General features: G+C 39.9%; 1 protein-coding gene across 4 annotated transcripts in view; it reads right to left on the bottom strand.

The window, feature by feature from the left end:
* AKT3 (AKT serine/threonine kinase 3) overlaps window positions 1-22,731 on the bottom strand; it is a 304,267-nt gene that overhangs the window by 158,805 nt on the left and 122,731 nt on the right. For 3 of the 4 annotated variants that reach the window (XM_042976947.1, XM_007076970.3, XM_042976948.1), the window contains exon 3: window positions 12,509-12,634. In XM_042976947.1, coding sequence (XP_042832881.1) covers window positions 12,509-12,634 — 126 coding nt within the window. Of the gene's footprint in view, window positions 1-3,526; window positions 3,558-12,508; window positions 12,635-22,731 lie in introns of those variants that run through there. The other variant, XM_042976952.1, reaches the window with a different exon arrangement.

Genomic DNA, 22,731 nt, shown 5'->3' with positions numbered 1-22,731 from the left:
TAGTCTAAGAATCAAGAGCCATTGATAGGAAAACAATAAAAATGTAACTTCCTATAGGCACAGAAATTCCAAATATTTGCTGAATTATGTCAAGAATATAGTTTAATGAAATGTCCTCTTTCCCCAGGGCCATTGTGAAGCTCAAAGGAACAATGTGTATGAAATACTGCTATAAAGAGAGTATTGCATGTTTATTTTTAATCACTTTATAAGAATATCCTATAGAGACAGAAACTTTAAACTTCACCAGTGTGCTTTTGGAAGCAGTAACTGTTGCTGGTTGGATGATTCAATTATCATAAACTATTCTGGCGTGTTTCAAAAGCAGTGCCATTTTAAAACATAAAAAATGTCTAAAAATGCAACCATAGTAATAGATTCTGAGAGCATGGGTTGGGGGGTGAGGGAGAAAGACAATGACAAATTGGTCCAAAAGGACACTGAGACTTCATAGTTGGAAGACGATTGTGCTGACAATTAGTAACAGGAAGCAGAGCACAAAACAAATGAATGAAAAAAGCTGAACCAGCAATGAAAGACCTTATTATAGGGCAGCAACATTATTGTAATAAAGGGGCAATGTACTCTCCTCCATGAAACTTTCACACAGCCACCCTAGTCTCTTTTCTCTCTCCCTGCATTTCATTTTTCATTAGCATCTGCTTGATTATGTATTATTTCCAATCCAAAAGAATGCCTGCATAGTGTTCCTAAATTCCAAGGCTTAAAGGTCCTTCCCTGCACCCTGGCCTTGGGCCTCAGTTAACTTCACTCAAATAAATAAATAAATGCTTTTAAATTAGTATAAAGATATGGAGGGAAAAGACAGGGAGTGATTTAGACTATAATGGCAGAGAGATCAACAAAACACGTGTCCTTCAAGTCCAATCTGTTAAAAATGCAACGATCGTGAGTCATATGAAATATCCAGATGATTATGCCTCTCATAATCAGTCTCTCCTATGACCTCTCGGACATAATTAGAAAAGCAAAGCTGAAATGGTCACATACCAGTGAATCCTCTGCATTAAGCTTCAGTTTCCACAAAGAGAAGCAGCTCAGAGCTCTGAAACAAATCTTCTCACGCTAGTTGAGAATCACCAGATCGGATCCCTGAGACCGACATATAAACTAGTCTAGAGGCATGGAAAGCCCACACTTTCTGAACTACCCACACGAGAAAACCTCTCGCCTCAAGACCCCGGGGCAGCAGGAGAGGTTTCAGTTAAGCAACAGTGCGCAAAAAATCACTGCCCTTGAAACCTGCAAGTTGGGGGTTTAAGAGTTCACATGATCACCGGCAAACTCCATGAGCCTCATTCCCTGGCTATCACAAAGCAATAGTATATATCCTGGAAAACTGTTAGTGGGATTAACATACCCATAAAGGTCCTCAACAAGTGGTGGTGGTTGTTGTTGTTGTTATTATTATTATTATTATTATTATTACTACTACTACTACTACTACTTCTCAGCAGACTGAATGTCTCGAGAAATTACCATGTTGCTGACTGGCAAACCACTGAATATCACAAGAAAGAATCGTATGGATCCTTCATTGTAACCTCCCTGACACCACATGTGACAAAACTCTGGAATCCCTGGGTGGTGGCGGGACCAGTTGATATTACCAGTCGTGTTGATAGGAATCTATCAAATAACCGGCCACCTAGCTATCACCTGCATGCTTGTCCCCCTGCTACAGAATAAGTAAGAATTGCTGTGACATAAAATACATCTCTCAAGAACAATGAGAATCTGCTATTAACCCACTGCGTATAATGGCTGGCATACGGTGAAGTTTCTGTGGGTGCTGACTAAACATTACTTGAAGAGAGCTGTCGTCTGAGCCCTGTGTATGCTTCAACACACTCCAGCCAGATATCAGACGGACCTCTGCCTTCTATCTGCTTAGAGGCTCTGGGAAAGTTTCTTAATCTCTCTAGATCTTGGTTTCAGTGTCTAGTTTGCTTGGATTTTTAGGTAGTTTTATTTCATGTCATTCCCGCCGTGACATAATGTGATCACATAAATAAAGCACATTGTACATAGGAGGCTCTTAAAAAATGTCAATTCTCTTTCCTTGCTTCCTCAAGTCCCTCTTAATTTCCTATGACAGGCAAATACGATGGGCATATAACCCCTTTTAGTCGACAATTAAAAAAATGAATTACACATAAACATCTACGTTCTAGAAAACAAAAAATTAAGTTAAAAAATAAGTATTAAACAAATAAATCAGGTATGTATCCACATTTAATTTAACCAAAAATGATCTATAAATGTAACGAGCTCATAAATGAGTATAGTCAGAAGAGTGTGTGGAAAGAATGATTCTGACCCTTCAGAGATGGAAGGGCATCATGGAGGACAATGCTGGGATCGGTGACAAGATAAAAAACAACAGTGCACACAGGCTGGCTCATGTTGGGCAGCGTTACACATTCAGCAAATTTTTACCTGCAAGACCGAGCTGGATTGACCTGTTAATAATTAACTTAGTGCAAAAGAGTACACAAGCGTGTGGCTGAACCCACATAGCTGCTTCTCATGCCCAGGCTGCAGGGGGAGAGCCTCCCACCCAGTGCCCCTCGCCCACTCCTTTCCACACCACCTTACCTCTCCTTTATCTAAGAAGTCAGGGTCTTGTTTTTAATAAACAGATAAAGAGATAATGTACCCTTTCCAAGTGAAAAGCTATCATTGGAAACCTTTTTAGCTGAAGAAAAAACACTGCCTTTAAGATGGGATTTTAAAATGGAGTGCTACTTTGTATCAGTAAAATTATTTTATACTCTTCAAGGAGAGACGAGGAACAGTGATGTTACTGCAAGAACCGAACGTACAACACCAGGTCAGCTAAGGGGGGCGAGTGCCTAAATGTGACCCTGAGAAAACAAGTGTCTGGTATGAGCACGGCATTCTGCTACAGATTTCAAGTGCCATATTTATTCCCATCATTTATCCTTCTTCCTCCTTTGATATTTTTCACTCTATACAGGGATAAAAAAATAACATACCATCTGGAGCTTTCATTCATATCTGAGGATTTCATACTCATTTAAATCAACAATAAGAGATTCAGCCGAAGTTTCTCAGAAATAACATTTCAAATTAATGCTATTCCCGTTACCTGGAAGGTACTTCATCTTTTGAAATCTTACTCTTTCTCCAAACGAGCACAATTTCCAAGAAGCTCGTCTTGATGATCCAGTCCTTAACGACCCTCCCTTTCCTAAACTCTTACTCAATGTGTTAATTGTAAAACTTACTTCAGAACTGAATGAAACATCTCAAAATACCAATTCCAAGGATTTGTGGCAGATTTTTGCTACTAGATGATAAACCCTCCAAAGCCAAGGGCTAACCCAGGTCTGTGGATTATGAAATGAACACAGGCACAGGCTTCAGAGTCATTCTGTGAAGCACGGGCTGAAATCCTGGCCCGGCCATTTGCCAGGTAAGCGAGCTCACCAAGTCACATAACCTCCCTCAGTCTCTTTAAAATAGAGAACATAATACTTACCTCAGAGCGGTGTGAAGATTAAATGAGATAACATATGTGAAAGGGCCTGGCACATAGTAACGCTCAAAGAAAGGTTGGTTTCCTTCCTTATTTCCTTCTTTTTTCCCTCAGTACCTGGTACAATGTTGAGAACACAATAGACCCTCAATAAAAACTTTCTAAATAGCCATTAGAACTTAGATTTCCTAAAAATATGCTTAAATATTAATTGTGATAACTCCTATGCTTCCAAATTGTGTTACTTTAAATCATAGGCACACGAGGTAGGAAATTTCAAAAACAGAATTAAGTGAGGGAGGCTGTTGGTTGGATAGTGTGTCTAGGAAAGAGAGTCAAGGAGAGAGTCTGAGGTAAAGTGTTTGAGAATAATTCAGTGAAACTAATTACATGCAGGGTGTTCTTTTATGTCAGTATCTTTGGATAGATGGTAGTTAACTGTTGACCTTAGGAGAAGTTCAAAGAGAGAGGAGGAAGGGAAGGAGGAAGAAGAGGAGGGAGAAGAGGAGGGAGGAGAGAAGGGAGGGGAAGAGGAGAGGAGGAGGGAGGGAGAAGGGAAGAAGGAAGGGAGAAAGGAAGGAGAGGAGGGAGAGAAGGAAGGCTGGCTCTGCTGGGGTCTCCTCACATCATTTAACATAAGCTACAGAAACTCATCACTCCTTGCCTGCCTTCCCCTAAGAACAAGTCCCAATGCATCTTCCACCTTATAAAACAGTAATCATCTAATGGAAGAACCAAATTAATCAAAAACTTTCCACCAATGGATGGTAACCAAGGGATCCCCTCAGGATAGTCAGAAAGATATGTGAGGATTTTATTCCTTCTATTAAAAAGTGAAAACAACTTCTGACTAAAATAAGGGGTAACAACAGTCACGTGGACCAACCACCCGTGGAAGCTTTGACTTCCCAAAGGCTTGAAGGTTTGAAGAATCTGGTCTGTGCCCCACTCCTCTGAGGCCAATGAAATGGGGCTGGCCTCGCAGCTGTAGTGATGCTTCCTTCCTTGGCCAGAGGTGGCCATGGCCATGGTTTGGGGGTCTAGCTCATGTTTGGTTACAAGGACTAGCTGTTACAGATCAAAGTCCTTGGCATTAAATGAAATTGGGATTTCTTCCCCCAACCAACCCATAGAAACTGTCTTCAAGTGCAAGACAGCACTGCAAATAGTTTCTACCTAAAACTTCTAATGATCTTTAAAGAAAATCCAATCAAGTAGTTTCCTTGCCATTCCAATGTAATGTAGCTGGAAAGGGAAGGATGGCTGTCACTTAACTCAACCGAGCAAAATTACTGCACATCTCCTGTTACATTGAGACTTTTATTTGCACACCCTTTCACAATTTACAAAGCGTGTTCACATACAGCATCTCATTTAATCCTTACCATAATCCTGAGAAGTGGGTATTATTAACCTTCGTGTCTAAAGATGGGAGCACCGGGGTGGCTTAGTCGGTTAAGTGTCAGACTTGGTTTTGGCTCAGGTCATGACCTCATGGTTGGTGAGATCAAGCCCTGCGTCAGGCCATGTGCTGACAGTGCTGAGCCCGCTTGGGATTCTCTCTCCCCCCTCTCTCTGCCCGTCCCCTGCTTGTGCCCTCTCTCATTCTCTCTCTCTCTCTCTCTCTCTCAAAATAAATACACAAATAAATAAACTTAAAAAAAAAAAGATGACAAAAATGAAGACCAGAGAAATGATGTGATTTGCCCAAGGCCACACACTCGTAAAGTAGCAGAACCAAGACAGATGACCTTCCAGCACACAGACCTTGTCACAAATGTTGCAGGAAAATTTTTACATGAGCATACACAGTCACTGTGCTCTACAAGTTTATCACTCCCCTGGGTTCTCCATAAGCGTCCCCCAACTTACATTCCGATAAATGAGGCTATGGCAGTAAAGACTGCAACTATAAATTAGCTTCAAGTAAATCAGGAAAGGGGGTGACAGAGAGCTCAGAAAAGTCGCGAGGGAAGACTCGTGACAGACGTCTGAGCAGGTCACTTACAACGTTCTAACGAAGGAAGTACTAAAACAGACTATCTAATAGGAAACTCATGTGACACACAATGTAAATTTATGTCCATAAAGGACGTGATGCTGAGGGGTGCTGTCACACCTAGGAGCCGCATCTGAAACCCTGAACTCCATAGTCATGTCCATGAAAACAGGATTACACTTTTTCTTTTTGCATGTTTGTTGTGTAATGCTGAAAAAAAGAAGGGAAGAATAGACATTCTGTGGAAATTTTTTCTTATCATATCAGGGTGTGATTTGAATGGCAGGAAGAGAATGTGTGACTGAGTATGGCATTATTATTCTTTGTAATTTTCTACAAACAATCTCCCTTTAAAGTGATTTTTAACAAGGTTTTCTCCTTTCCCCGTTCTAAACTTAGTTTATGGGTTAAACTTTGCAAATAAATGATTACAGTACCCCCTAGAAAATATGACAGAAAGGAAGAAAATCTGATTACAGTTGCACTTATCCACTACATGATCAAATTTTAAGTAAGGGCTCTATTATATATAGTGAGACGCCGCTATTACAGGACATAACTTTGTTTGCCTAAAAATCTGATCACAGGCAAGGGGAAGAAAAGCACCAAATCTTCAAATGATCAAGTACATAAAATAAAAATCACTGAAAACAAAAATGAGGTTAAGAACTTTATATGTAATTCAACCTAATAGAATGTAGCAATATACGTCAAAAAGTATGGAACATTAAAGAGTAATAGAAGACAAAGTGAATATTGAAAATACACAGAGTATAAACATAGGTATGATTTGGGCAAGTGTTCGATTGTTGATACATGATACATAAAAAAAATAAATAAATAGCCATTCAGGCTCCTCTTGCAAAAAATGGAAAAATGTGAGATTTTTCTGAGCTAAGGAGGTGATACTTGGAAGTTTTTTTCCGAAGATTAATCTATCCTATGCATTGCTCCCAAATACTCCAGAGAGGAGAATACTTGAAGGCAAGAGATCAACTAGGAGACTTAATAGTCCAAGGAGAACCTGATGAAGAGCTGCCCCAGGATGGTAGCAGGGAGACTGCAGAGTACGGAAATAAGACGATATCTTGCTGACCGACTGGCTCATGGAGGGAAGAGCGCCATTTGCTTACGGATGTCCCCTTTCTACCGTAACCTGGTAGGTTCTTCTTTTCATCAGATACTGATTTGGACACCTAATGCATAAAAGCCTCCAACGGTTTCCAGCTGGTTTCCATTAAAAACATCAAGTTGGTATTTAAGATCTTTCACAATCTGATTACAAAGTATCTAATCTTGTTTTTTCTCCAACATGAATGCTCTATCTACCTGTGATATTGCCTATGCTATTCACAAAATAGGCTCCTCATTAATTCTGGACTTCATGTGCGTATGTTGTTAACCTCACCGTGAATGTCCTCCTTCTTCCGAAAACTTACATATCACCTATCCTCCAGAGCTCATGCTAAAATCCTTACCTAGTCACCCTAGCTTACCTTTACCTATTCTCTCAACTTCTATAAAATTCATTCTGGCGACGAATCTCATCATTCCTCCCACTGCAGGGTGTTGTGAATGTCTTCCACAGTCAATGACAAATTCCCACATTCAAACATTGTATCTTATACTCCTTTTAGCGTCTAGTATGGTTCTAATGATCAATAAACCCTTTAAAAGTGAACTAGCCAGATCTCTTGTAATTCTTCTATATTTATGTGGTATAGAGTTACCCTAGATTTATAGGGTTGCTATTCTAGGTTGTATTATATGTTATGTAAGACTGAGAATCAATTAGCAATTTCTCTATCCCCATGAAGAGCCACAGTGAAGACATTAGTAGAAATCGCCTCATTTTTCTATGTATTTAAAATATCTTTTATACTACGTATTCAGAGGTAATGATGTCTTTTTGGTAGGTTTAAGCCCCCTTACTTTCTTACAAAAAGAAGAAAAATAGGTTAATGAGTAAACATTTCATTTCAAAATTGGCCTAAGAAATGCAGACTGACCTATTTTTTAAAAAGCTGACTGAAGAAAGGTTTCAGAGAGGAAAGAGATATGGTCAGAATTTGCAACACGGAATAAGCTGGATTTCTGGGAGGTGCTACTAGAACACAGGTTGGCACGTCTCTCTTCCCACTACTGAGAGTGAAAGGGAGTAGGTAAAAAGGCAGCTGAGCCCCAAGACACACGGACAAATGTCCAAACTCTCCACTGAGGAGCTGTTTTACTCTTCAGTTGGGCTGGTAACTGTCAAAACATTTGAGACCATGACTACTGGGTAGACCAGCTACTGTGCTCAAAGTACGTGTGAACGCAGCTTTATGACAATGCTCATGTCTTACGTATCCTATATTATTTCCCAAATTGTAATGTTTCCTGCGCAAAAATAATCTCAATCTATAATTAGCAACTGACCAAATCATAATTCTGATTAGAGAGGCACTTGGCTTGAAAAACAATGGTTATTTTTACTTACATTTCTACAGTACGATATGTAGAGAGGACCTTCGCATAGAGTTCATATATGATCCCCCAAAGGAGGATGAGGTCAGATCTTTTCATCCATGTTTCAGGGGCTTGGAGAGTTTACATTCTGCATGCCAAAGGCTATCTAGCCATTTAAAATATCGTAACTCTGACCCCAAATCATATCTCAAGGCTCTCAATCTAGGGAAAACGGCACAGAATGGGGACAGGGGAGGGAAATAAAATGCAAATGACAGTAGATGAATTTGAGTTCTAACCTTGGCACTTAGCTACCACTACCTAGTAAGGTAACTTTATACAGATCACTGAATTTCAAAAGGCCTCCTTTTCCATCTAAAACTGGAGAAATCTGGACTATTTGTTTTCATTCATTCATTCAAAAATGGTTATTAAGCCCTAATAGGTAGGCACTAGGAGATAGAAGATAAATAACACTAGGCTCTTTACCCTAAAATAACTCACAGATCAGCAGAGGAGATGTAACACATGAACAAATAACCAAAAACCACTGTGATAACAACAAAAGAGACCAGCTTGATGAAAGGCAGGGAAGAGTAATTTAGTAGGAATAAGGATGGGCATTTAAATGTGAATTAAATTTTAAAGGATGAAAAAAATGATCCAGACAAATAGAGGCCACAAAGCCATTCCAGTCAGGGGAACAGCATGAACAAAGCCTCAGAGCGGAAGAGCTGTGGAGTTTGTGTAGGGAATCACAAACGCTTCATTGTGCCCACATGTGACCACCCAGAAGACACAGGAAGCAAGAGTTGAAAGCAGAAGTCAGACTGACGAGATCCCCACATGATATACTAAAGAAGCTGGACTTCATCCAGTAGGCAATGGCAGGGCCATCACAGTGGAATGGTACGGTGAGGACTTAACTGGGGAATGGTCCCTGTGACAGTCACGAGAAGGTCAGAATGTAAGTGGTCGGTCGAATCTACAGGCAGAGCATCTAGTTAAGAATCTATAATAGAAGACAATAAGCTTGTTCTGGGGTGATTATAGTTTGATTTACAGTTCAAACACTAATCAGCAGAAACAGAAATGGACTGGGAATGGGGTAAAGATGTGAAGGCAGTGGGGGGCGAGCATAAAGGCATGGAATAGATTCAGGTTTCTGCTTAAGACAGAACTGACATACTGAGGAGTGGCACCTGGGAGGCTCAGTCAGTTGAGCGTCTGACTTGGGCTCAGGTCATGATCTCACAGTTCTTGGGTTCAAGCCCCACGTCAGGCTCTGTGCTGACAGCTCGGAGCCTGAAGCCTGCTTTGGATTCTGTGTTTCCCTCTCTCTCTGCCCCTCCCTCACTCCTGCTCTGTCTCTGTCTCTCAAAGGTAAATAAACATAAGAAAGAAAGAAAGAAAGAGAGAGAGAGAGAGAGAGAGAGAAAGAAAGAAAGAAAGAAAGAAAGAAAGAAAGAAAGAAAGAAAGAAAGAAAGAAAAAGAAAGAAAGAAAGAAAGAAAGAAAGAAAGAAAGAAAGAAAGAAAGAAAGAAAAAGAAAAGAACTGGCATACTGAATACAGGGGGAAGTTGACAAGATTATCTTAAATTCAGCTTAGGACAGGTTGAGTCCCAGAAATACCTAGGCAGAGATATCCGGCAGTGAGGTGACTATAGTAGCCTAGGGCTCAGGAGAGAGGTCTGCCCTGAAGATACATCTTGTGGGAGAATAAACTGCATACAGGTGGTAACTAAAACCTTCAAAGTGAATGTGACCACCCAGGAAAACGGGGACAAAATGAAAAGCTTCCTTGACCAGAACCCAGTTATGTACCATAATCCACGAAACAGGCAAAGGAAGGAAACCAGAAGAGGCATCCCAGAACACAACAGGAGAGGTCACCCCAAGAAAGAAGTGGTGATCGATGGCATGAAATGCAGCCCAAGAGGTCAATCCAGGAAAAGAACAACTGAGAAATGTCTACTGGTCTTAGCAATTAAGTGGTCACTGGAGAACTTACTGAAAGTGGTTTCAATCAAGTGACTAAGAAAGAAAGCTAGACGGCAATGGATTGAGAAATAGAAATATATAAGCACAAACTAACTTTTTGGAAATTTTAAATCTGAAAGGAAGGAATGTGAAATTTAGTGAAGATTGGGGAGAGGGATTCGAAGTCCTGGCCGGGTCTCATTCTTCACTTTTTCAGACGGATAAAAAGCCTATTTTGGTAAAATTCAAATAAAACCCACATATATTAAATTGGAAGTAATGTTTTTAATTATCAGGAAAAACAAGGGACTCATGTAGCCATCAATGGAATATACATATACACATATGTAACATTTTCCAACATACCTTACAAGTACCTGGTAAAATCATCTCTTTTTTCACATACTCCAGGGGGCCAGGGACAGAGGGAAACTGTTGGCCAAGTATCCCTCCCTTGCTCCAACTGTTCCTTCTCTTAGTGTTTCATAAAAACATTATGGAACACTAAGGAATATCCTTCTCCCCTGCTTTAACTATTTAACTCCTATTCACTCTTCGAAGGCCTGCTCAAAATCCCCCTCACAGAATCTCAGCATGTAGGAGACAAAAAGGCCTTGCAGGCTCATGACATCCATGTGTTTCTCCCTCTATGCTGAGAGCTTCAGTGAATGATCCCTCTGAGGTCATACTCGTGCCTCGGGGCAAAGCTGGAATCTGAACTACTTCTTCAACCAGCGTCCATTTCACAACTCATCCTTAGGTCCACTTAAGACTGCAAGGAAGTCAAGCTTCAAGAATAATCTATCTTAAATAGTTGATTTAGTGTAAGACCCATGTTAATACACTTCTGAAAACTAAGGAGCTGGTCTATAACTTCACTTGTTGGTTTGTCAACTACCTACGACTACTTGATGATAGAAGTAAAGATTACAGATGTCAACTAATACTTACTTCGTGGATAGGCTGACTGTCAGTCACTAAATAGGATCTCTCCCCCAGAGTGCAGTATTTATTTCCGCCTCTGCCAGTGGAAGTGTTGGAGCAGATGTTGGCAGACTGTGACATACAGTATGTCTTTAAAACTTGTTGGGGTGTGAAATTCATAAGGTCAAAAAATGCTGCATTTTGATCAGCAGATACAGGAGTTCTGTACTTTCATAAATCATTTCAGACAAACCAATACCATTTGCTAGTAAGATAGAGAAACTAAGAAACTGTACTGGCCTTATGGAGGAGATAATGTATGCTGTTAGGGTTTTAAAAGCCAATTTTTTATCATTTTAAAGCAAATGCTCGCTCAGAAGATCTTTAGAGTGAAAATGTGCTCTTAAGTCAACACAAAATACAAGATATTACTTCAATTGACAACAGGATTTTAAAAGTAATTTTCTAGTCAGAGAAAGCCATAAACATCTAATGAGTATTCCAGCGGGGGAAAAATTATTTCCTTAACCAATACATACACATTAAGTGTTCTCACGTGTTAAAAAATGAAATCCCTACATAAGAATCCATTTATATAAATAGAGAGATGTTTGGGTCTTTTAAGTTAGTATTCTTATCACTCAAATGATTTCACAAACCCTTTGGTTTACTGCTTTATCTTACTCTTTAAAAAATTAAAAGATACTATCCATAAAAAGGCTGGGGCTCCATATAATCTTAAAATGACTTTTATGACATTCAAGGACTTTTGTTATCTTGGATATTTTGTTGTTGCTATTTGATATTTTTTATTTTTATTTTTTTTGCTTCCATCTTAACCTCCTACCTTTTCCAAATGTAGCTAACAGAAAACAACACAGAACCAAAATCAAAATTAAGAATGGTGTCTAGCTGAAGATTTTAACTCTGTGTTTACCTCTTATGCAAGTTTATTTTAACCTAACGTAACTTTTTAAACGCTTCATTTCTGCGTTAACACAGAAAAACCCTTCCGTTGATTAATCAGTAATACAATCAGCCTAAAGAGCCCGGCATTTCACAGCAATGTTATTTGTTGCCATTATCACAGGCAGCACCATCTTTCAGTTTATTTTGTGCTGTGTTCAAGAAAATATACAGTCCCTAAGTCAATCTTAATTACAAACATTTTTCTGAGATACTTGTAAGGAAGAAAAATTTAACTTCAAACATAAAACCTCCCCAGAAAATAATTTCTAAAGTAAATCACTTGTTTCTCATCAGATGATCAACGAAAAGAGCTAAGATCATGCCAGGAAACCGATCAGAAATGCACTCGGTACCGCAACATCTTACAACCAAGTTCACTCTAGCAACCAAGTTCAAAGGTCTCCAATCATATTTTATGAAGAAAGGCCTGAGGTACATATTTGGGGAACTGTATTTACCACATTTAGGTTCTAACTACATAAAATCTTATACTGTATTGCCTTAGAGAGGCCATGTATTATTGATAATCAAAGCTGAGAGTTTCCCTGCTCTTAAATACAAACCTGAACTCTTTCATAGGCTTCTCATATATCATAAGGGATCTGACACGTGAGGTCACACAAGTAAATAGATAGGAGGTGAATCAACAACTATAATTAACTTACTTGCCACTGAAAAGTTGTTGAGGGGATAAGGTAAATCCACATCTTGAGGCTTCTCTTTATATCCAATGAATGAGCCATCTGTCTTCAAAAGGAAGTATCTCGGCCTCCAGTTTTTTATATATTCTCCTACATGAGGAAAGCATGCATGTTAATGCTGGGGGGAAAAAATGAACAGCAGCTTTTATGTGAAAAATCAATTATGGTACAATATATGTCCCACAACACTGGCCTCCAAGAATTTAGTTAGGCAATTTTCTTTTAACTTAGCTTACAAAAGAAAATACATAAGCCTGCAATTAAGATTCAATAAAAACTCAAACATGTTTTGTTTTTAATGATTTCACACTTTGATAATTCATTTGCACCATTATTTCTTCAGAGAATCATTCATCTGAGTACACATTTTGTTCAGTTTTTCATTTTATCAGATGGGCTGTTAGAGCATATTTCAACCATTTTAAAAAGCCTTGGTAAATCATCCACACAGTATCAAGGAATTTCGATGAAAAACACTTATCATAAGGAGGAACATGAAATGGATGTTTATCTTCCAAGTACTACTGACTAATTGTGTCATTTTTTAAGAAGAAAGAGGGGAAAGTCTGTTTTCACTGTTAAATCTTGATCGTAACTTGTTTTAACAACATTTTATTGTTCTGAATAGGGAAATTATCCTCTCTACAATGCTGTAAATAAGTCAAGGAAATGAAGGAACATGGGTGAACAGAGCTTAAAAACCATACACACACTCACACACATTAATAACCGTGAGAACACGTGCTACAATAATACCAAGCACATGATTGTCAAGAAATGCACTTTATCAAATTTTAACATAAACTGTCACCTCTCTTCCAAAAAGTAAGTTTTTAGCAACCAGATCACAAGTTGCTTACCTAATATGGGACTCTTCTTAATTTTAAGAAACAGGTGTTCCGTGATACCGTAAGAGATGGAAGGCTATCTGGTCTCAAAACTGTCCCCTCTCTACTGGATATCTCTACCTGGTTCTTCAATATCAAATGTTTAATCACAGTACTGCAAACAACTGAAAACAGCCCAACTTTCCCTACAAATCAGCCTCTTCTCTTGATCCCTGTTACCCAAGCTCAAACACCTGGCTGTTGCCTCCCCTTCGGCTCGGTCAGTACTGCCTTCCCCAGTCTCCTATTAGCCTAGCCTGAATGGGGCCCTCGCACCCTGCCTTTCTGCTGTTGTGCCGTGACCACCCCGCTTCCTACTCACCCCCTTCCATCCCAATGCGTCTACCACCTCCAGATTAATCCCATGCCTGGGTGTACCACTTCGATTGCATCACCTGTCTGCTCAAAAATACTCTGACTCCCTGTTTAATCAAGTCTCTTAACAGAAAATGTAAGCCCTTCCATAATCTCACCCCAACATACATTTCAGATATGCAGTGTGCCTCTGAATCAGCGATTCTCAAGGTCCTTCCCTCACACCTCTTTATACTATTAACTGTTACTGAGAACTCCCACAAGCCCATTAATGTAGATCACGTCTAGTTTATTGTATTAGGAACTGAAAAGAAATTAAATTCTTCTGTCACTTCCTTTAAGAATAACAATAAACTCATTACATGTAACATAGCTAATATATTTTTATGAAAATTATATTTTCTAAAACAAAAAAAATCAGCAAGAGAGAACTGCTTTACAGTTTTAACAATCTCTCTGATGTTTGGCTTCATAGAAGACAGCCAGGTGCTCGTTATCTGCTTCTGTATTCAATCTATTGTAGTATGTTTGTTTTGGTTTAAAACATAGGAGAGCAATCTGGTTCAAACAGGTATGAAGCTGGAAAAGGGAAGAGCATTCTGACAGTTACAGTGATCTTTCTTTGATACTACATCAGCATTTGACAAGTGGTAGTTTTATGACACCATATCCATGAACTTCCTACACCGGGTTGTGGGAAAATCCACCAGTCAAATGAATCTTTTACATATGCATGGTTTTGTAACATCATACAGTGGGCATTTAGAAAACACTGGTCCGCTGAGTTATACTGACCTTCCCACTACTGACACACCGTACTACGCAAGTATCGTCAGAAAAGTAAGCACCGGGAAGCCATCAAGCTCACGATGGCAGATATGTTCAAATTTTTGCTTGAAAACTTGATCTTCCCCATTGGTGGTTAAGGGCTGTCAGTCCTCTTCCTTGCAGTGATGCTTTCTGGGTAAGTGCCAGCCTAGGGCTGCTACTTGACAGAGCTTAATAGTGATTTACCAAATGAATGAACGAATGAATGAATGAATGATACGTATACAAATATCCCAGCACATAAAAGGAACTTAAAGGGCAAGAAAAAGAAAACCTGATTCCCCTCCTCACTTTGTTTTACTGAAAAAATATGGCCCAAATATTGATACACACATGCCAAATTTATAAAACCAGAATGTTAATAAACCCACAGTTCCCATCAAAAAAGATGAAGGAAGTTCCTTTCTTGACTGTCCATATTATTTTATTTTTCTATTTTTATCTATGGATTCCTACATAAAACTTAAAATCATTAGATATTACTTCCCCAATCAGTGATGGAATATTTAGATTTCAAATGCTACTGTAAAGGAACAGATTCATATCGGTATAAGATGCTGTAAGTCTACCAGGCTAAAAAATGAGCAATAGTTTAATAATTACACCAAAGGTAAAACAAATTCATTTTAAATATTTTAATTTTTTTGAATGTTTATATTTATTTTTGAGACAGAGAGAGAGCGTGAGCAGGGGAGGGGCAGAGAGAGGGAGAGACACAGAATCTGAAGCAGGCTCCAGGCTCTGAGCTGTCAGCATAGAGCCCGATGCAGGGCTTGCCAACCATGAGATCATGACAGGAGCCAAAGTTGGACACCCAACTGACTGAGCCACCCAGGCGCCCCATCATTTTAAATATTTTAAAGAAGAAATAATGGGATAGCACTATTTCTTATTTTATGAAAGCACTGAAAACACTTATTCAAGAAATATGAAATTGAAAGAAATAAACATCAAATTTTCATCTCTAAGAATAATTTCCTATCAGCCACTAAGTATTTACATGCTCAGATGCGAGACACGAGATACCACCACATAAATCTTCTTTTTTCTTAATCAAGTCTTAGGAAATTTCAAATATTTCATATGGTCTACAAGCAGGACTTCTGGTTGCCAAAAAGCTCTCTTAAAAATAAATCTATTGTGCACCCATGACACAGAAAGATTACACCAAGACACTGCAGTAGTCATTCACATAGGAGTAAAAGTCAAAATTTACCTTCTTGACAAAATAGAAATAAGTATTATTTCTCACAAATTTTGGTTAATAATGAGTTGATTCAGTTAAATTGGTCAACAATTATACTATCACATGAAGCTCACAGTGGATCTCAAACTTTCAATGAACACTCTTGATATCTGACTCTTGTTTATAGTATGAATAAACTTCCTGAGAAGATGTTTAGAGTACATTTATTTATTTGTTCTGTATGCTGGAGACACAGTCGTGGACAAATAAAAAAGACAAGGATTTTTACTCTTGGAGTTTACACTCCTGACCACATGAGATTTCAGGCACCCCTAAAACTCGGAGAAGCCTTCTGAATACTTCCTGAAAGCAGATCCTTTCGTTTATAGGTTCCCATTGACATTCTCAAGTCAAGTTCATACAACAGCATGATGTGCTGGCCTAATTAAATATTTATTTTTTAGTTCCAAAAGTGGAACTGAGAAGAGATTCGTTTTCTGCCAAAGAAATGGGCCTTACCGGGGACACAAATTCACAAGGAGGGAATAAAGCAAAAAAGCAAGCTTTACTGCCACCAACCCAGGCCCAGAACAAAAGAAGAAGATTCCTAGCTCAAGAGATAGAAAAGGTCATAGCTTTTCCCGATACCATGGCAGGAAACTGTGCACACTGGTGGAAAAGGAGAACTGTTCCTGCAGCCTGGAGCTTCCCAAGAAAATTGGACCTTGTCCCACCGGTCATGAAAAAGGACCTGAACACTCTCCTCACTGAGAGTCTGGATGAGGCACACACTCTCACGCTGCTCTAAAAATATGGCCAAAAAGTCCTCACTTTTATGGGGCTAAGTGCCCGGAACAAAGGTACCCTCTCTGCCTCCAATCCTTTTAAGCCAGACTGCTAAAAGTCAACCACAGCTTGCATTTTAAACATGGCATTTACACCTAAATTTATACGTATTATATGTATTAAAACCAAGTTGTATCATACTTTTATATTTATAACCCATAGGCTTCAACTATCTAAGACACAGCTTTGTTGTAATGGGGAGAAAGTCTTGTTTAAAAAAGCAGCAGCATTTATGGGGCTCCTATTCAAAACTTACAGCGCGTTGTCATGATCAATCCTCAGCAAGCATCGAGGCCACACCCTCGATGTTGGATAGGTATTTCCAACACCACCTCTTCCCAGCTTTCAATCTACCTTAGTTAAGGGCCCTTTCAATTAGTTCTTACACTCCTTGGTTGGAGGCTTTATGTATTTTGAAGTCTGCTGGTTGCAATATCAAAACACATATATTTCCCAACGAGGATCCTGAGATTTTGGCCTCTGTAGTGAGCTGAATGGTGACCCTCAAAAGAGATAGACACACCCTAATCTCAGGGACCTGGGAAAATTACCTACTATGGCAAAAGACGTGATTAAGTTAAGGGTTTTGAGAAGAGGAGCTTATGCTGGATTATCTGGGTGAGCCCTAAATCCAATCACAAGCATCTCGGAAGCAGGTGTAAATGTGAGGCAGGGGGGCTCTGACATCGAGGAGAAGGCCATGTGACTTGTTGCTGCACCACAAGCCAAGGACTGCCTGGGGACACCAGATGCTGGAAAAGCAAGGAATGGATTCTCCTGTGGAGCCTTTGGAGAGAGTATGACCCTGCCTGACACCTTGACCTTGGACTTCCAGTGTCTAGAACTACGAGACGATAAATGTCTTGTTTTGAAGCACCCAATTTGTTGTAGTTTGTTACAGTGGCCCTAGAAAGCTTAATGCAGTTTCTTAGCACCACAACCGAAGGCTTGTTTACAGAACCAAAAAAAGATGCCTACTGATTTGTTAAGTTCTTGGCATCAGTGGTAGAGAGATACATAGTTAATACCTTCTGAACACAAAGGGAGAAATGCACCTCACTCTTATAAACAGGAGAGAGTCCTATTTAGGAAATGCGGGGTTGGAGGAGGCTGTTCACTAGAGTTCACAGTTTTCTTGGTTACAATCACTTCAGATTCTGGACTTCTGCCAACTTTCTTACATTATTTAATAATTTATTTCCTGTAATCTCTTCAAACACACAAATAAAAAAAATCTCAGTGTTTCTGAGCGCGTGTGGCCATACAGAACATTCTTGATTTCCCCAGCCAAGTACAAATAATATTTTGGCTCTCAGTCTTGATCTTTAATAACAACCTCAGACGGGAGATGGTGGGAGTTTAAATCCATGCTAACTCTCCACCTACAATATTCTGAATGAGTACCCCCGTGGGTCATCTTTATTAGGAGATGCGTTCAGCTCAGGGCTGTCCAACCAAGTTGACGGTGTTCACGTCCTACCTGATCTCAAATCACATTTGTATTTAATAATCTTCAACTTACATTCATCCTCGCACACTACAGAGTATTTCATCAGCACTATGCTGAGAATCACCTTTGCACTTTTAAAGCTGATATCATCATAAAGTGCAGAGTAGGAGCTAGGAACGTACGTCTAAGGACTAAAAGCAGACTGATTAAAACGTTCAAAGGGTCTTACATCTAGAACTAAGAAATGCTGAGATTTGTTCAGACATACGAACGGAGAAAAGCTGGTATCCTCACAAATGAATCATGTTGACGAGTATTTGGTTCATTCGTTCATTCATTTTTAAGGCTAGGCTGTGTTCCAGAACCTGGTCCTGACCCTAACTCCTTGAGAAGAACTGGCCGAGAACAGCTCAGGAACGCTCATTCATCCACTGGAGGCCCAGCCAACTGTCCTGGGCTATGCTGAAAACAGTCAGGTGAAGTCACGAAGATGTTACTGAAATACATACAGAGACAATCCGATTGAGAAGCAATTGGTACAACTATAGCACTGTTCGTCATGAATCCCATACACATGATCATTTAGAATTTAGATGATACAATTAAGCAGCAGCTTTAAAATAAGCTACTTTCCTTGGACAAAATATGAAGAAAACAAAAGAGCTGATTATCAACAATTGTACTGCAGACACAGTGAAATTCTGATTTCTGTCAGAGACACGGGTGACACGGCTTTTTAAACACGACTAACAGTCACTCATCCGTGCTGTGACACAGGCTTCCGAAGCTAACCGCTCCCTGAGGAAGAGGTGAGGGCATTCTCACGTGCATGGTGGCACCACAGTCTCATCGTAAAGCCAGGAGAACTGCGGGCTCAGCTTTCCTGAGAATATACATATATATGTATATTCTACTGCCACGTTTAATCACAACCCATATTTTCAATCTATGTTACTATCTGTCTTTGTTGTCTAGGAGAGGAAGAATGAATAGATAAAAGCCACACTGGATGGGTATGTTAATAATTCAGGATTGATGGAGGGGGAGAGCCCACACAAAAAAGAAGCTGGCCATATTATCACCATGATAAGGCACGTGGGTCCCCTTTTTCAGAGCAAAAGAAACTCTACTGAAGGCACCTTTGAGGTGACCACAGAGAGTCAGGGTCAATACAGGATCAATACACTTCTCCAGTGAGGCTCAGCTATTTCCCCGCTCCGCCTCACCCTTCAAGGGCTCCAGGTAAGACGAAATCGTGCTGCAGGGCAAGGACTCTGCAGCCTGGCACCTTGGGTCTGAACCTGGCTCCTCTACTTTCCAGCTGCAGGAACTGCTCCCTGCGCCCCGATCTGAAAAACGAGAAGCGTGGCAGCAGCTCCCGGAAGGACACATTGGGACAGTGCTTACCTGGGCACAGCACAGGCCAGGTTTTGTTACTATTAAGTGGAACCGATGCCATTTACCATACCTCTCCAACCTCACATCCCATACTCCACTCATCCGTACTGCACTTACTCGAGAAGATTGACAGAGATGAGGCAACAGGCAAAACCTGTAGTAAATGTACTCTATCACCCCAAAACAACATCTCTTTAACTAGCGGCAGGTATATAAAACTGGAATCCTACCTAAAGAAATGAAAAGGCTATCCCATATCAAAACACGGCATTGATTTAATACTTCTTCTTTCTTGAGGATATCAGAGTAACTAGTCTTCCCAAAAACAGAGCTAAAATTTTAGGTATCTTTTAGATACCTCTGAATTACTTTTTTAGTTTATTTATTCTTGAGAGAGAGAGAAAGCACACATGAGCACAAGTGGGGAGGGGCAGAGACACGGGGAGACAGTGAATCTGAAGCAGGCTCCAGGCTGTGAGCTGTCAGCATGGAGCCTGATGCGGGGCTCAAACTTATGAGCTGTGAGATCATAACCTGAGCCAAAGTCAGATGCTTAACCCATTGAGCTACCCAGGCGCCCCCTCTGAATTATTTTTATTAAGTGATATACACAGGGTACTGTCCCATGAAAATAAAATAATTTTAAATTTCCAAAGAAGAGCTTTTAAGCCAAAAATATGGCAGCTTTCAAACTGAATTTATAGGACTTTAAGAAATCATTAGTCTTAAATAAAAGTCTTCATGGGACAATTTCTACCTAAGACAAGAAAGAGGTTTCGTGTTGATATCAGTATAAACTCTATTAATTTTGAGGTTCACAGTATAGTTAAGTATTTAGTTGCTTACTGACCGACACCAACCAAATTAATACACATGCATTACCTAAAAGAAATACAGCAGAATCCTTTTCCACTAATAGATTTCCATAAAGAAATATTAGGACCACAAATAAATAAATACTGAATATATAATTCACAACCATGCGCCATGTCTTAAAGATCTTAAAGCCAAATACAGTTACTGCAGAAACGCACGATGATAAACATAACAAAACATTTGCCATCTCTGAAAGAGTCTGTTACATTTTTCTAGAGTGGATTGCGAGTATTCTGTTCAATCAGTTCTAAGTAAAAGCCCTAAGAATGCCTCTCAGGGAATAAAAGAAGTAGAGTTTCTCAATGAAATTATCATCATCCTCTTTTACAAATGTCTTGAAAATAATCTTAAGGAATTATTTTTATATTATCTACACTGCAATGAGCTAGCATGGTAACAATTTTTCAACTGCATGGGGACAACCTGGTAACTTTTTTTTTTTTAATGAAAGTACTTTTGCATATGCTAAGAGCTTACTAAATACATCTTGATTGGGGTTTCCAGCTCCTACAAACCCCAATGTTTGGGTTATCACGCCCCTTTTATCAAGACCTTTCAAGCACAGTCTTTCCTTGCCCTTGGGCAAAATTCCAAGCGTTACTTTCTGTGGTGTCCTCTGTGAGATCTCCTGGACCCTCATCAAGCAGCTCTGGCTGTGTTCTGATGGTCTCCCAGGACTGGGTGGGGTCTACTAAACAGGCCAGAAGCACCCCAGCTCCTTCATTTTCAGGTAACGCTCACAGCTCAAAGAACAAGGTTCTTGAAACACGGTTATTTAGAACCGGAGATAATGGCCTCTAATCGATCCATTCATTCAGAAGTCCAGAATGGGTGTCAAAATATGCAGGAGCTCCGTGAGTACAGAACGAGTGAGACGGGTACAGCACCTGCCCGCAGGGAGCTTTAACTACAGTAGGGCAGCTGGGAGAAGAGAGAACTGGAGAAAAGTGGACGACCGAGCAATAAAATTCAAAGTGAAAAATCCTCCCGCTTCTCTTCGTCGTTTTTAGAGGTCTAGAAAGTCATGGAGGGTGGCAACATCTCCCATGCCTGGCCTCTCCAAACAGCACCCGGTGTGCCTGGTGATGGTGGTCCTCGGTGACGCCGTCTGACACATCACCGTGGGGAGAGGGGCTGGAAGCAGTATCAGCAAAGGATCCTTCCGCATTGCATGGAGACCTGGTTTGCTGCTGTGTGGGTTCCAAGACAAGGCACCGCACCCACTCCTCTCTGAAGCCTCATGACAACACTGGCAGAGGCATAGGAATGGTTCACGATGCTGCTTTCACCCAGCGGGACATGTGACACACCTGAGCTTTCATGTGTCGAGACCGTGCCCGTGCGGTCTATTTCTCTCATGGCTTTCTGCATCGTATTGGTGAATGAGGTCATACTGCAAAACACTCAGACGTTTATGATGATCTCACGCTGGCTGTCTGGCTGTCACACAAGGTCACTGCGAGATCTGTCTGCTCTTGTCCTGGTCAATGTTACCACCGCAACTGACCAGATGGAAGGTGTTTACAATTTTGGTGATTTCTGCGTTGTGCTTCCAAGATGCCTTAAAAGCTTTCCAGATGTACCCACATTCCTCTGCTTTACCACATATGCTCCTTCGTGATTATTTTGAAAAGTATATTATAGTCAAGAAATTTTGCTTCCACTGCATAATGCATGAACTTGTCATTTTTATATTAGGTATGGTTTTCACATCTACTTCCTAAAGAAGGCTGGGCTCCATGTTTTGCTTTGAAGCTGAAGCAATGATAAGAAAAGTACTGCACTGAATACCACAAGATGTTACAATGCAAACGTCTCTAAGGTCCTCCAGTACTTTATCTGCTTTATCTTCTGTTATCCAGAAAACTGCACAATGACCATCTATCCTTAAGCATTATGGTATTTGTTTCAAGGTATTTTGTAAATTAGTTCATCAAACCCCGGTTCCCTTCTAGTATGTTTAGACAACATTATACTTTAAACCAAAAATGTGACACTAATTATTCTTTGAAACATAAGAACATCTTACTAGAATTATAGCAGTAAGTTTTACTTTGAGAGAAAAGCAAGGTGAATGGAGAGAGAGAGAGAAGGAAAGACAAAGAGAGAGAGCAAAACATCCACACAAACTAGCCAACAGAAAAATAGCATCTTGGCAATTTAATGAAGAATAAACCATGAGATTAGTTTACATACCAGTAGATATGTTGTGGAGAATTACTCAATCTGCACTCAGCTTCCTGCTGGGTTCAATGTGAGCTAAATTATTATTTTGCCTACATTTACACCCTTGTAGATTGTGAAGGCAGAGCTTTCTTCTTAATCTGCTTTCTGCATGATAGCAAAAAGTCTCCGACTCTACACACTGCGTCAAACACACGGTCATTCCTGGACTATTTTA

The sequence above is a fragment of the Panthera tigris genome, chromosome F3, assembly GCF_018350195.1.
Source record: "Panthera tigris isolate Pti1 chromosome F3, P.tigris_Pti1_mat1.1, whole genome shotgun sequence".
Lineage (NCBI taxonomy): Eukaryota > Metazoa > Chordata > Mammalia > Carnivora > Felidae > Panthera > Panthera tigris.
This window is presented reverse-complemented; position numbering and strand designations above follow the sequence as displayed.